The sequence below is a fragment of the Hemitrygon akajei genome, chromosome 7 (assembly GCF_048418815.1).
Source record: "Hemitrygon akajei chromosome 7, sHemAka1.3, whole genome shotgun sequence".
NCBI classification, from domain to species: Eukaryota; Metazoa; Chordata; class Chondrichthyes; order Myliobatiformes; family Dasyatidae; genus Hemitrygon; species Hemitrygon akajei.
In genome coordinates this window covers 72,510,509-72,525,426 of record NC_133130.1, presented here as the reverse complement: position 1 = coordinate 72,525,426, position 14,918 = coordinate 72,510,509, and the positions used below count along the sequence as shown (strand labels likewise).

The 14,918-nt window shown below is 41.2% G+C and overlaps 1 protein-coding gene across 6 annotated transcripts in view; it reads left to right on the top strand.

Annotated features, from left to right (window-relative positions):
• The window catches only part of vps54 (VPS54 subunit of GARP complex), a 99,031-nt gene that overhangs the window by 73,673 nt on the left and 10,440 nt on the right, over nucleotides 1-14,918 (top strand). For all 6 annotated transcript variants that reach the window (XM_073051208.1, XM_073051209.1, XM_073051205.1 and 3 more), the window contains 2 exons: nucleotides 3,523-3,644; nucleotides 7,708-7,788. In XM_073051208.1, coding sequence (XP_072907309.1) covers nucleotides 3,523-3,644; nucleotides 7,708-7,788 — 203 coding nt within the window. The remainder of the gene's footprint in view (nucleotides 1-3,522; nucleotides 3,645-7,707; nucleotides 7,789-14,918) is intronic.

Below are 14,918 nucleotides of genomic sequence, written 5' to 3'. Positions count from 1 at the left end.
GTTCATTCAACATTCCAGTAATTGCCCCCACTCTTCACCATTCCCATTCCTATTTCCCTCTCTCACCTTATCTCCTTACCTGCCTATCACCTCTGTCTGGTGTTCCTCCCCCTTCCCTTCCCTTCCATGGTCTTCTCCCCTCTCCTTTCTGATTCCAGATTCCACCTTCCTTCTCCCCCACCTTCTTGCTCTAACTTCTCATCTTTTTTCCCCAGTCCTGATGAAGGGTCTTGGCCTGAAATATCAAATATGACTTTTTTCCATAGATGCTGCCTGGCCTGCTGAGTTCCTCCAGCATTTTGTGTGTGTTGCTTGGATTTCTGTAGATTTTCTCATCTTTCAAAATTCATTGTTGCATCTAGATTTATCCTATTGTCAGCAATAATTTTTTTGCTGTGATTAATTCTAATTAATTCAGGCCCTGTTCATTTTATATTAAGTATATTTTGTAATGAACTAGGAATTTTCCACTCCCATTCAGAACCCATTGAATAATTCATTTAGAACTCAATGGGCTGGCAAATGGGTACTGGTTTTAAAAAAGTTTCAGGAATACATTTAACATAGTTAAGATCCATTTTTGCTTATCAGATAATGGCAGGTAAACATGAAAGGGAAGTTATTGTACATGCAACATATTTTCCAAATCTGACGTGGAGCTTTTCCTGCGCATATTGTGGATTGGTTGCCTTCCTGACACCAGATACTGTGTATTGCAGAGCAGAGATTATGTCCTCTAGTACCGTAGATTCCGGACTACAGAGCGCACCTGATTAAAAGCCGCTGGCTCTAATTTTAGAAATAAAATCATTTTTTAAATTATACAGGCCGCTTCGGATTTTAGGCCGCACCGAATTTCCGGCGGAACGGATTTTCGGCGCACTGGATTTCCGGCGGACCGGATTTTCGGCGCACTGGATTTCCGGCGGACCGGATTTTCGGCGCACCGGATTTTCGGCCGCTTGTAATATGAGATATTTACACAGAAAGATATTACACGTGTTGGGCTTCAAATTCTGCCCTGTGTTCGTTTTGGAAGAGAGACAACCAACACCGGATTACAGTGCAGCGTGGCTTTATTGCAGAACGCGTTTTGCCTTCCCCTTACATTCTGCTCTTATTTATACTCCTTTTTCCCCCAAACCAAACCCTCGCTACACATATTTGGTGAGGCTAAACTTTGTTATACCTACCGGTATTTGGTAACATCGGACACTTGTGTCCTTATTGGCCCGATACCATTCACACACGAGTTTTACTGTTTTTTTGTTTACTGAATCGCTAGTAGTTTCGGTGCAGCGGAATCCTCAGTTTCGCTCCCTCCCTCCCTTGTACTGCTGTCTAATATCACGTGAGCCATTCCTGACCTGAAGCGGCAGTCCCAAATTAAATCTCCACCGTCTCACCATCGATTCATGTATGCCAAGATTACGCGCAGCAGCTCGATTTCCTTGTTCAACCGCCAGATTGATTGCCTTTAACTTAAAAGCTGCATCATATGCTTTTCTTCGAGTGTTTTCCATGTTGATGAGGGTGAGTACAAATGGCTGATTTACAATAATTTGTGAAGTGCGCTTGATTTATCGTACAATTTCATTGGACCTCTGTGAACTACTCATCAATTTTATTGGTCTACTGTTACGAGGCAAAATGTTTTGGCGGCATGGGAAAAAACTTTCTATTAGCCGCACCTTATTATAAGCCGCTATGTTCAATGCTGTTCAAAGCATGGGAAAAAAGTAGCGGCTTATAATCCGACATCTACGGTAATTTCTCTCTTTTTAATAACTTTCCCTTGACAAATTTAAGTCTCATCTGCAATGTTTTCTTTCTTTAGATGTTGGGTATCATACATTCCTACAATTTGTTGTTTAGCTTCAGGAATATGATTCAACATTGTAACTTCCCAGTTGAAAACAATGTAGGTTAGACCAGTAAAGCATTTCACTTATTAAGCTAGTGCCAAGTAATAGCAACCAAATCTGCATCAAATAACATATGTCTGTTTTGAACCCCAATCATGAATGCAAAGAAAGTCATTTTGTAATATTTAGCAGAATTCTAATGCACCAAAATTGCAATGAAAATGAACTTTAGAAATGTTTGGCTGCTTTCTGTCTGCCTTATGCATTGTCATTCAGCACTTATTTTCCTAGCAAATCAGCGTTGCTTTGGTTAGATGCACAAGGCTGAACACTGAAAGAAAGAAAATAGTAGGAAGTCTCCTTTTGCAAATCAAAGATTAAATGATTAGCTTTATTTGTCACATGTGACATCAGAACACACAGTGAAATGTATGTTTGCATCAAATCAAATCAGCAAGGATTGTACTGGGCAGCCCACAATTGTCACCATGCTTCCAGTACATCATAGCATGCCCACGACTCACTAACCCTAGCCATACACCTTTGGGGTGTGGGAGGAAGCCGGAGCACATGGAAGAGACCCATGCAGGCACAGGAGAACGTATAAACTCCTTACTGACAGCGGTGGGAATCGAACTCCGTTCTTACTATTGGTGCTGTAAAGCAGTACGCTAATTGTTAAGCTACCATTCTGCCCAAGCGATCGCTATGAGTATTGAATATAGTACTCCTTTCAAGGATAATAGTTTTTCAGAATTGAGGGAAATGAGATACAGCAAATCGTCAGAAAAAAAAATAGAGTTTTAAAGATTTTCAAAGTGGTTTTTGGTTCTTCATAGGGAATTTCTGGTCACTAATAAATTGATTTGAATGTACGGATAGGAAAGGTGTTCACATTTGCAAATGACTGTAATAGCACATATATTAAATTGGAACATCAAAGGAAAATGCAAGGAGATATTGTTCAGAGGGTTGAATGATTCAAAATCATAGTTGTGACTCCATGTCAATAAATATAATATGATACATGTTGATTTTTAAAAGTTTATTTCGCTTGGAAAACAAAGTAACCTTGGAAAGCAGAGGGATTTAGGAGGGCTGGTGTACAAGAAATGATAGACAAGAACACAGGTTATGGTTACAAGATGGTTTTTAAAATAAAACAGTCAAGAAGCAATGCTGAATTATATAAAATCCCTGTTAGCTTGTAGTTAGCATCCTGCAAAGTTGTGGATCTTATGACAGTAAAAAAATTGTTGTGCACATTCCCAAGCCTGCTAATTCCTTTGAGGAATTACAAACAAAAAAAGGAGAAAACAAATCATGGTACTGTTTCTGAGAAGCATTTAAAGTTATTACAGAACTATTTTAAAGATTTGGGACAGTAAGGTTAAATGATGGACAGAAGGAGAAACTTTTCCCAGATAATAATCCTGAGGAAAGCATTGCTTGATTGGAGCAGAGACACTGTAGTTATGGGGTAACGAAAAGAGGAATAAAAAATAGGGAAATGGAACTGGCATGTGGAATGAGAATTTAGTTTTGTAGTAAATGCAGGTTATTTGGGTGGTATGCCCAGTTAACAGATTATTTTATGTGCAATATCTTTGATGTTCATTTTTGCTCATTTTTAACCTTTTTGACTTTATCTGTGCAGCGCTTGCCTCTCGTTGTTTACAGCTAATTGTGCACTACATTCCCATAATCAGAGTGCACTTTGAAGCTCGGCTACAGCCCAAGCAATACAATATGCTGAGGCACTTTGACCATATCACTAAGGTAAAATTGTTCGGTATTTTCTAAATGTTGTTGCATTAATATTGGGTTTGGAATTCATATCAAAGAGCTGTTTTAAAAGTGACTGACAATCTGAGCATTTAGAATTTGTTGAAAAGTTAATACTATATATAAGAATGAAAAAGGTATCCTTGAGGTATACGTATAGACAATAGACAGTAGGTGCAGGAGTAGGCCATTCAGCCCTTCTAGCCAGCACTGCCATTCACTGTGATCATGGCTGATCATACACAATCAGTAACCCGTTCCTGCCCTCTCCCCATATCCCTTGACCCCGCTATCTATAAGAGCTCTATCTAACTCTCTCTTGAAAGCATCCAGAGATTTGGCCTCCACTGCCTTCTGGGGCAGAACATTCCACAGATCCACAACTCTCTGGGTGAAAAAGTTTTTCCGCCTCTCTGTTCTAAATGGCCTACCCCTTATTCTTAAACTGTGGCCTCTAGTTCTGGACTCACCCATCAGTGGGAATATGCTTCCTGCCTCCAGCGTGTCCATTCCCTTAATAATCTTATATGTTTCAATCAGATCCCCTCTCATCCTTCTAAATTCCAGTGTATACAAGTCCAGTCGCTCCAATCTTTCAACATATGACAGTCCCGCCATTCCGGGAATTAACCTTGTGAACCTACGCTGCATTCCCTCAATAGCAAGAATGTCCTTCCTCAAATTTGGAGACCAAAACTGCACACAATACTCCAGGTGGGGTCTCACCAGGGCCCTGTACAGCTGTAGAAGGACCTCTTTACTCCTATACTCAATTCCTCTTGTTATAAAGGCCAGCATGCCATTAGCTTTCTTCACTGCCTGCTGTACCTGCATGCTTGCTTTCATTGAGAACACCTAGGTCTCGTTGTACTTCCCCTTTTCCTAACTTGACTCCATTTAGATAGTAATCTGCCTTCCTGTTCTTACCACCAAAGTGGATAACCTCACATTTATCCTCATTAAACTGCATCTGCCATACATTCGCCCACTCACCTAGCCTGTCCAAGTCACCCTGCATTCTCATAACATCCTCCTGACAGTTCACCCAGCTTTGTGTCATCGGCAAATTTGCTAATGTTACTTTTAATCCCTTCATCTAAATCATTAATGTATATTGAAAACAGCTGTGGTCCCAGCACCGAACCTTGCGGTACCCCACTGGTCACAGCCTGCCATTCCGAAAGGGACCCGTTAATCGCTACTCTTTGTTTCCTGTCAGCCAGCCAATTTTCAATCCATATCAGTACTCTGCCCCCAATACCATGTGCCCTAATTTTGCCCACTAATCTCCTATGTGGGACTTTATCACTGTATGAACTGGACAAACCTTAAAACAAAAGTGATGTATTTGGTACAAAGTTGATTTTCGACAAGTATTAAAGATTCCACCGAATGTAATCAATTATTTTAAATGAAATTTAAAAGTTCTCAAGGTCGACAAATGAGATAACTGGATAAGTTATATATCTTTCACTTTCATTCTGAACAAGTTACTTTTCTATTAAGTCAGGGGTGTCAGACTCATTTTAGGTCACGGGCCGGATTGAGCAAAATGCAGCTTCATGCGGGCTGGATCAGTCGGACGCTTGCGAACGCAGCTTTTGTTGCCTCCGTTTTTTCAGCCTGCTCTCATGTGTCTCAGTCTCTGCAATAACTGCAAAGTGTTTCACTTTACAAATTCCGTTTCTTATGAAGAAGACTGCCGAATAAACACTAAAAACCCTGAAAACCTGGTACCTGAATAAACTCAGCATTAGCCATATCATATGCCATAGGCGCTTCGATTACTGGGGCCAGCTTTAATAGTAATTAGATATTATCTCGCGGGCCAAAGATAATTCCACCGCGGGCTGGATTTGGCCCGCGGGCCTTGAGTTTGACATATATGTATTATGTCATTATTTGTATGTTGAGAATGTGTCTCCACTTGGAAATCTATTACCAAAATTATCACTGTCAGCACTTCTTTCTGAATGTCCTTTTATTTCCACTCAAGCAAACCTTTGTCCTCTATTTCCATGACTAATATGACTTTAGGTAATTTTCTTTATCAGATTTGTCTTTTTATGTGCTAGGAAGAGTCCTCTTAATAATTTTTTACTGAAATGTAAAGTTTGTTTTCCAATCACCCCTAATGTCAATCCATCTGCAACCAGTCCTGTATAAATATAGAGATTCTGGAGTTCTGTTTAGGGATTTCTTATCTGAAACAAAAGTACATTGAAGATGGCCTTGTGGTATTGTATTAAGGTGCTTTTGTGAGTATCCTCATACTGATACATTCCCAGTTCTTGTAAGTTATGACACATTGATCTATAAGCAGTTTTGGAATTTTGGAATACTTTGATAGCTTACAGTCAGAATGAAAGTCAAAGATATGTCATTTACTAGTCTTCTTATGAAAGAAACTGCTGTTAACATCAGATTTGATTTATTAGCACTGACATATGTTGTGAAATTTGTTCCTTTGTGGGCAACACAAAGTTATTACTATAAACTCTTAAAAGTAAATAAATTAGAAGTGCAAGAAATGAATAGTGAGGTAGTGTTCATAGACCATTCAAAAATTCATAACTTGTTCAGAATGAAAGTGAAAGATATATAACTTATCCAGTTATCTCATTTGTTGACCTTGAGAACTTTTAAATTTCATTTAAAATAATTGATTACATTCGGTGTAATACTTTAATACTTGTCGAAAATCAACTTTGTACCAAATACATCACTTTTGTTTTAAGACTTATCCAGTTCATACAGTATTTGGGGCACCAGCCCTTTTGGTCACTGCATGTGCCATCTGGAACTCTTGCTTATCCTGGCCTCCAACAATATATAATGTTCTTGTCCTTGGAAGTTTCCAGTTTCTTGTGAATGTAAAAAGCAGTTTGTCCCCTGTTGCTAGTCTTTTAAAATCTATGAAAAATAACTTGATAAAAAGCAATATGAACTTAAACCTGCCTCAAATAAAGTTAGGAGATGGCCAGTAAGTTGCAAAGACAAATGCCGGGCAATAAAGATTTGAGTATAGCAAAAGACATTGAATAAAATTGTAGTGTTTTGGGAAACTAAGCAAAGAGCAACATATCCCTGTATTTGAGTTGAATAAATTGTCTCTCACATCGCGTGATACTTTTCCCTTTTGTAGTCAAAATGGAGGCATTAATACTGATTAAGTTGTTTGCATTTAATTTCCAGTACAACAGTTTCTAGGTTCCTTAAGATTGTCATGGCCAGGCAGTAGTAGTTGCTCCTATTACCTATTAAATGCACTTAATGGTATGCATCTCAAATGGCCCCTGACAACCAAGTCCAGCTCCTGGCCTTCACATGTGGCATAGCTACTAAACCCGACAGAACCATTTCTACTGACAAAGGCAGGTTACTGGCACCTTAAAGCCATTCACTTCGGGCAGATGGGACTTGTCAGCCATGGTTGACAGCTCATCTAGGAGAAGGAAAATTTTGATCTCAAACCTTGAAGCTATACCTGCTGGTGGGAAGGCTTTGACAGTAAACCCCAAGGGGAAAAATCTAGAGCTAGAGTCTCTAATGCAGTCTGACACTGAGTTCAACACTGACTGGCAACACCACTGGTGCCAAACTGTATCAATCTCTGCTGTTCCTCTGGATTGATCAGCTGTGTCAAGACGGTGAGCCTGCTACATGGACAATAGCTTGCTCACCATATTGTACTGTTCTAGCTTGCATAGATAGAATGCAATATCTATGGTCAACCCTGAACAACAGTGGGCCTACTACTACAGTTTCTGATAAATATGCTGGTAAAAGAAGAGATTAATTTCCTTCCTTCCTTCCCCTCAATTTTCTCATATACCTCTGCCTTTTTTCTTTTTCTATTGTGTTTGTAAAGGAAGTTGATGTGTATTCTGGATACAATTAGTTTCTGAAAGCTTCAGTTGTTATAAATTCCCTAAATCCAACACAGAAGTAGTAGCTAAACATCAATAAATAAAGCCAAAGTTTTGCATTACATTGATGATTCATGTATATTTGGTATATTTTAATGTAGCATAACTTTTTTTTTCTGTTTACCAAGGATTATAATGACCATATTGCTGAGATTTTGGCAAAACTTGTTGCAATCATGGATGGACTCTGTGATAAAACATTGTCTAAGGTAAAATTTTAAGTTTTGTTTCTCTGGCTATGCTCAGTTCTTTAAAGAATTCAAACCATGCATATTCTGCTAGTTTGATGCTCACGTGCTATTTTAAGTACAGTTGTAGTTCCTGGATGTCTGCTTCTAGACCATTGCCAGTAGGTTCATATAAGGCATATAGAGTCATGATTCTTATGGGTGCATCTTCCCATAACCAAGAACCAATCAGCCTCTGCTTTAAATGTACTCAGTTGTTTGGCCTCCACAGCAGTCCTTTGCAATGAATTCCACAGGTTTACCATCTTCTGCTAAAGAAATTCCTTTTCATTTCTATTCTACATAGACATCGCTCTATTCCAAAGCTGTGCCCTCTGGTCCTGGACTCGCCCATTATAGAAAACATCCCCTCCACATCCACTCTATCTAGGCCTTTCAATATTCGATCGGTTTCAATGAGATCTGCCCCTCAGTCTTCTAAACTCCAGTGAGTACAGGCCCAGAACCATTATACGCTCCTCACGTGTTAACCCGTTCATTCCCAGAATAATTCTTGTGAACCTCCTCTGGATTCTCTCCCAATACCAGCTCATCTTTTCTTAGATAGTGGGACTCCAAGTGTGGTCTGACCAATGCCTTGTGAAACCTCAGCATCACATGCTTGCTGTTATGTTTTAGTCCTATTGAAATGAATGCTAACATTGCATTTGCAGCTATATAGGACCCTGGTCAGACCCCACTTGGAGTACTGTGCTCAGTTCTGGTGGCCTCACTACAGGAAGGATGTGGAAGCCATAGAAAGGGTGCAGAGGAGATTTACAAGGATGTTGCCTGGATTGGGGAGCATGCCTTATGAAAACACGTTGAGTGAACTCAGCCTTTTCTCCTTGGAGCGACGGAGGATGAGAGGTGACCTGATAGAGGTGTATAAGGTGATGAGAGGCATTGATCATGTGGATAGTCGGAGACTTTTTCCCAGGGCTGAAATAGTTGCCACAAGAGGACACAGGATTAAGGTGCTGGGGAGTAGGTACAGAGGAGATGTCAGGGGTAAGTTTTTTTTTACTCAAAGAGTGGTGGGAGCGTGGAATGGGCTGCCAGCAACGGTGGTGGAGGCGAATGCGATAGGGTCTTTTAAGAGACTTTTGAATAAGTACATGGAGCTTAGAAAAATAGAGGGCTAAAATAAAGAGTTTAGTCATTTCTAAAGTAGGGACATGTTTGGCACAACTTTGTGGGTCGAAGGGCCTATATTGTGCTGTAGGCTTTCTGTGTTTCTTTGTTTTTCCTTACCACTGACTCAACTTGCAAATTAACCTTCAGGGAATCCTGCACAAGGACTCCCAAGTCCCTTTGCACCTCTGATTTTTAAATTTTCTCCATTTAGAAAATAGTCCACACTTTTATTTGTTCTACCAAAGGCAATGACCATACACTTCCCTACATTATATTCCATCTGCTACTTTGTCCTTTTGCAGAATTCCTGCTTCCTCAACAGTAGCTGCTCCTCCACCTAACTTTTTATCATATGCAGTCTGAGCCACAAAGCCATGAATTCTGTCATCCAAGCCATTGACATATAATACGTAAAGGAGCAATCCCAATATTCACCCCCCACTAAACACCACAAGTCACCAGCAGCCAACCATAATTGTCCCCTTTATTCTGTCTCTTTGCCTCTGCCAGTAAGCCAGTCTTCTATCCATGCTGTTATTCCTGTAATACCATGGGCTCTTATCTTGTTGAGCTGCCTCATGTATTAAAGGCCTTCTGAAAATCCAAGTACACATCTAGTGATTCTCCCTTGTCTATCCTGTCTACTGTTTCCTCAAAGGATTCCAATAGGTTTGTCAGGCAGGATGTCATCTTAAGGAAACCATGCTGACTTTGGTCTACTTTAACATGAGCCTCTAAGTACCCCAAATCCTCATCCTTAATAATGGACTCTAATGTCATCCCAACCACTGAAGTCAGGATAACTTATCTTTAATTTTCTTTCTTTTGCCTCTCCTTGAAGAGTGGAGTGATATTTACAATGTTCCAGTCCTCCGGAATCGTTCCAGAATCTAGTGATTCTTGAAAGATCATTATTAATGCCTCTACAATCTCTTCAGATACCTCTTTCAGAACGTTGGGGTGTAGTCCATCTGATCCAGGTGACTTGTCCACTTTCAGACCTTTCAGCTTCCCAAGCATCTTCTCCTCAGTAATAGCAATTACTCTCACTTCTGGTCCTAACCCTCTCAAATTTCTAGCATACTGCTAGTGTCTTCCACAGTGAAGACTGATGCAAAATACTTAGTTATGCTTGGCCATCATTTCTTTGTTCCCCATTGCTACCTATCCTGTATCATTTATCGCTCTTGCTCTGTTTTACTCTTTATATATCTAAAAAAAATTGGTATCCTCTTTGATATTATCAGATAGCTTATCTTCATTATCCATTTTTTCCCTCCTGTATGACTTTTTTTAGTTGCCTTCTGTTGGTTTTTTTAGAAGCTTCACAATGCATTAACTTCCCACTATTTTTTGCTATATTATATGCCATCTCTTTTGCTTTTACGCTATCTTTAACTCCCCTTCTCAGCCACAGTTGCTTCATTTTCCCTTCAGAGTACTTTTCATCTTTGGCATTTGACTGTCCTGCGTGTTCTGAATTGCCCTCAGAAGCCATATCTTTTATGCCGTCATCCCTGCTAGTGTTTCCTTCCAATCAGCTTTGGCCAGTTCCTTTCTCATGGCTCTTCAATTCCCTTTACTCCACTGTAAGACTGATACATCTTACTTTATTTTCTACCTCCCAAACTGCAGGGTGAATTATATTATGATCACTGCCTCTTGAGGGTTCTTTTACTTTAAGCTCCTTAAACAAATCTGATTCATTACACAACACTCAATTCAGAATTGCCTTTCTGTTAGTGGGCTCAACCACAAACTGCTCTAAAAACCCATCTTCTAGACATTCTACAAATTCCCTCACTTGGGATCCATTACCACCCTTGATTTTTCCTGTCTGTCTGCATATTGAAATCCCCATGACTATCATAACATTGCCCTGATTACATGCCTTTTCTTTCTTCTATTGAAATTTGTATCCCACATCCTGGCTACTGTTCAGTTATACTCCTATCAGGGTCCTTTTGCCCTTGCAATTTCTTAACTTTACCCACAAAGATTTGACATCTTTCAATTATATGTCATCTCTTTCCAAGGATTAGACCTTTTTAAACCAACAGAGCCACCCCACCCCCTCTGTCTATCTGCCTGTCCTTGGATATAAATCTCCCAACTATGATCTTCTTTCAGCGATGACTCTGTGATGTCCATCACGTCATACCTGCCAATCTCTAACTGCAATACAAGATCATCTACCTTATTCTGTATACTGTGTGCGTTCAACTATAACATCTTTAGTCCTGTGCTCATCACCCTTTTTCATTTTTGCCCTGATGTCACATTTCACCTCATCCTACTGACTACAATTTTGCCCTATCATCTGTCTGTTCTTCCTCAGTCTCACTACACACTGCATCGACTTGTATATCAACTGCCCATCCTCAGCCCGATCACTCCAGCACATATCTGCCTGCCAAATTAGTTTAAACCATCCCCAACAGCTCTAGCAAACCTGCCTGCAAGGATATTGGTCCCCCTTGGGTTCATAACTCCCCCAGAAGAGATTCCACAGATCCAGAAATTGAATCCCTGCCCCAGCATCACTTCCTCAGCCACTCATTCATCTGTGCTATCATGCTATTACTGACCTGACTCGTGTGGTACTGGGAGTAATCCAGAGATTACTACCTTAGAGATCCTGCCCTTCAGCCTTTTCCCTAACTCTTCATACTCGCTGCGCAGGACTTCTTCCTCCTTTCTACCTGTGTCATTGCACCATGACCTTTGGCTGCTTGCCCTCCCAGAGGGGTGAAAATCTTCTGCACCCCTCTGAAACATCCTAGATCCTAGCACCTGGGAGGTTTCACATCATCCTGCCTTCTCTTTTGTGGCCACGGTGTCTTCTGTCCATCTCCCTAACTATGGAGTCTCCTATCACAATTGCTCTGCCTGACTTTACCTTTCCCTGCTCAGCCTCAGAACTAGCCACGATACCACTGTCCTGGCTGCTCCTGCTGTGCCCTTATAGGTCATCCAACCCAGCAGTATGCAAAAGGGTGTATACTTACTGCTGAGGGGATTGGCCACAGAGGAACCCTGCATAGAATGCTTACTACCCTTACTTTTCCCGGTGGTCACCCATCTACTATTTGGAACCTGCACTCGATGTGACCACCTCAGTAAAGCCTTTACCTATGAGGTTTTTAGCTTTCCAAATGGTCCTGAGTACATACAGCTCCAGCTCCTTGACCATGTCAGTCAAGAGCTGAAGTTGGGTGCACTTCCTGCAGACATAATCAACAGGGGAAGCCATTAGATACCCTGAAATCCCACATGAGGAACATTCTATCATCTTGCCTACAGTCACTATACCTCTGATGATAATAAGCTGGGTGGCAGTGTGACCCAGTGTTAGGAGAATTCAGGGTGACTCGGATAGGCTGGGTGAGTGGGCAGATACTTGGCAGATGGCGTTTAATGTGAATAAGTGTGAGGTTATCCACTTTGGGAGTAAGAACAGGAAGGCAGATTATTATCTGAACGGTGTAGAGTTAGGTAAGGGAGAAATACAGAGATCTAGGAGTCCTTGTTCATCAGTCACTGAAGGTGAATGAACAAGTGCAGCAGGCAGTGAAGAAGGCTAATGGAATGTTGGTCTTTATTACAAAGGGAATTGAGTACAAGAGCAAGGAAATCCTCTTGCATTTGTACAGAGCCCTGGTGAGACCGCACCTGGAGTATTGTGTACAGTTTTGGTCTCCAGGGTTAAGGAAGGACATCCTGGCTGTAGAGGAAGTGCAGCGTAGATTCACGAGGTTAATTCCTGGGATGTCCGGACTGTCTTACGCAGAGAGGTTAGAGAGACTGGGCTTGTACACGCTGGAATTAAGGGGATTGAGAGGGGATCTGATTGAAACATATAAGATTATTAAGGGATTGGACAAGATAGAGGCAGGAAATATGTTCCAGATGCTGGGAGAGTCCAGTACCAGAGGGCATGGTTTTAGAATAAGGGGTAGGTCATTTAGTACAGAGTTAAGGAAAAACTTCTTCTCCCAGAGAGTTGTGGGGGTCTGGAATGCACTGCCTCGGAAAGTAGTGGAGGCCAGTTCTCTGGATGCTTTCAAGAAGGAGCTAGATAGGTATCTTATGGATAGGGGAATCAAGGGATATGGGGACAAGTCAGGAACCGGGTATTGATAGGAATTGATCAGCCATGATCTCAAAATGGCGGTGCAGGCTCGAAGGGCCGAATGGTCTACTTCTGCACCTATTGTCAATTGACTTCTCAAACTTGAGTTCTAGCCTGCGCCTGTTCTCGCCCAAGCCTGTTGACTCAAAGCCTGACCATTCTAACACTGTCCACCCCATACAGTGGCCACTCTGCTTAAACCTCCCACTCCACAGACAAGTCCCAACAGGTCCCTGTCACTTTTTAAAGTGGGCACGTAAAGTCCACAAGGAACTATCTTCAACTCAGTTCGTGATCTCCCGTTCTGCAGATTATCTGGCCCCACACTCCTTCCCTCCATAGTATGATATTTGGAAATAATTTTGAGATTTTTACCATTGAACTTTTGTGCAGAAGATGCACAATAATTGGGACCTCCTCTGGGGTAGGTGGGCCCTATACAAAAGGGACAGGTTGCACTTGAATCTGAGGGGAACCAATATTCTTGCAGGTAGATTTACTGGAGCTGTTGGGAGTGGTTTAAACTAATATGGCAGGAGAATGGGAACCAGTATGATAGAGCTGAGGATGAGCCAGCAGGTTTACTAATAGAGGATGGATGTAACATGAATGTAAGGAAGGACAAGCCAATGATTGGGTACAAATGCAGACAGAGCAAAGAGTTAAATAGCACCACAGAGGCAAAATTCAAAAGGGTGAAGAATGCAGGTCTGAAGGTGCGGCATTTAAATGCACATGGCATTTGGAACAAAGTGGATGAACTTGTGGTGCAATCAGAGATCAGTCGGAATGACATTGCGGGCATCACTGAGTCATGGCTGAAAGAAGGACGTGGTTGGGAGCTTAAGATCAAAGGATATACTTTTGTATTGTAAGGACAGGTATGAGGCATAGCGGGTGGAGTGGCTCTGCTTGTAAGAGATAGAAAGAGGTGATATAGGGTCAGAGAATGTTGTATCTTTGTGGGTGGAGTTAGGAAATTGCAAGGATTAAAAAAAACACTTTATGGCAATCGTATATAGGCCTCCAAATAGTAGCTAAGATGCAAGGTTAAGATTGCAAAGGGAGCTGGAAAAGGCATGTAATATGGGTAATGACGCAATTGTAATGGAGGACTTCAATATGCAAGGGGATTGGGACAATCAGGTTGGTGTTGGGTAGCAAGAGAGGAAATTTGTTGAATGCCTATGAGGTGGCTTTTTAGAGGAGCTTGTGCTTGAGCCTACTCGGGGAAAGGCTATCGTAGATTGGCTGTTGTGTAATAACCCAGATCTTATTTGGGAGCTTAATGTAAAGGAAACCTTAGGAGACAGTGATCATAATATGATTGAATTCATACTGCAATTTGAGAGGGAGAAGTATGTCAGATGTATCAATATTGCAGTGGAATAAAGGGAATTACAGAGGCACGAGAGAGCTTCTTCAAGTGGATTGTAGGGGAATACTGGCGAGGATGATGGCAAAGCAGAGGTGGCTGAAGTTTCTGGGAACAGTTCACACAGCACAGGATAGATATGTCACACAGAGGAAGGAGTTCTCATATGGCAAGGTTAGGCAACCGTGGCTGGCAAAGGAAGTTAAGGACTGCATAAAAGTCAAGGAAAGGGCATATAGCAAAAGAGAGTGGGAAGTTGGATGTTCGGAAAGCTTCTAAAATCCAACAAAAGGCAACTAAAAACTCTAAGAAGGGAAAAGAAGGCAGACTAGCCAATAGTATAAAGCAGGACACCAAAAGTATTTTTTCAGTTATATAAAGAGTAAAAGGGAGGTGAGAGTTGGTATTAGACCACTGGAAAATGATGCTGGTGGGGTGGTAATAGGGAACAAAGAAATGGCAGATGAA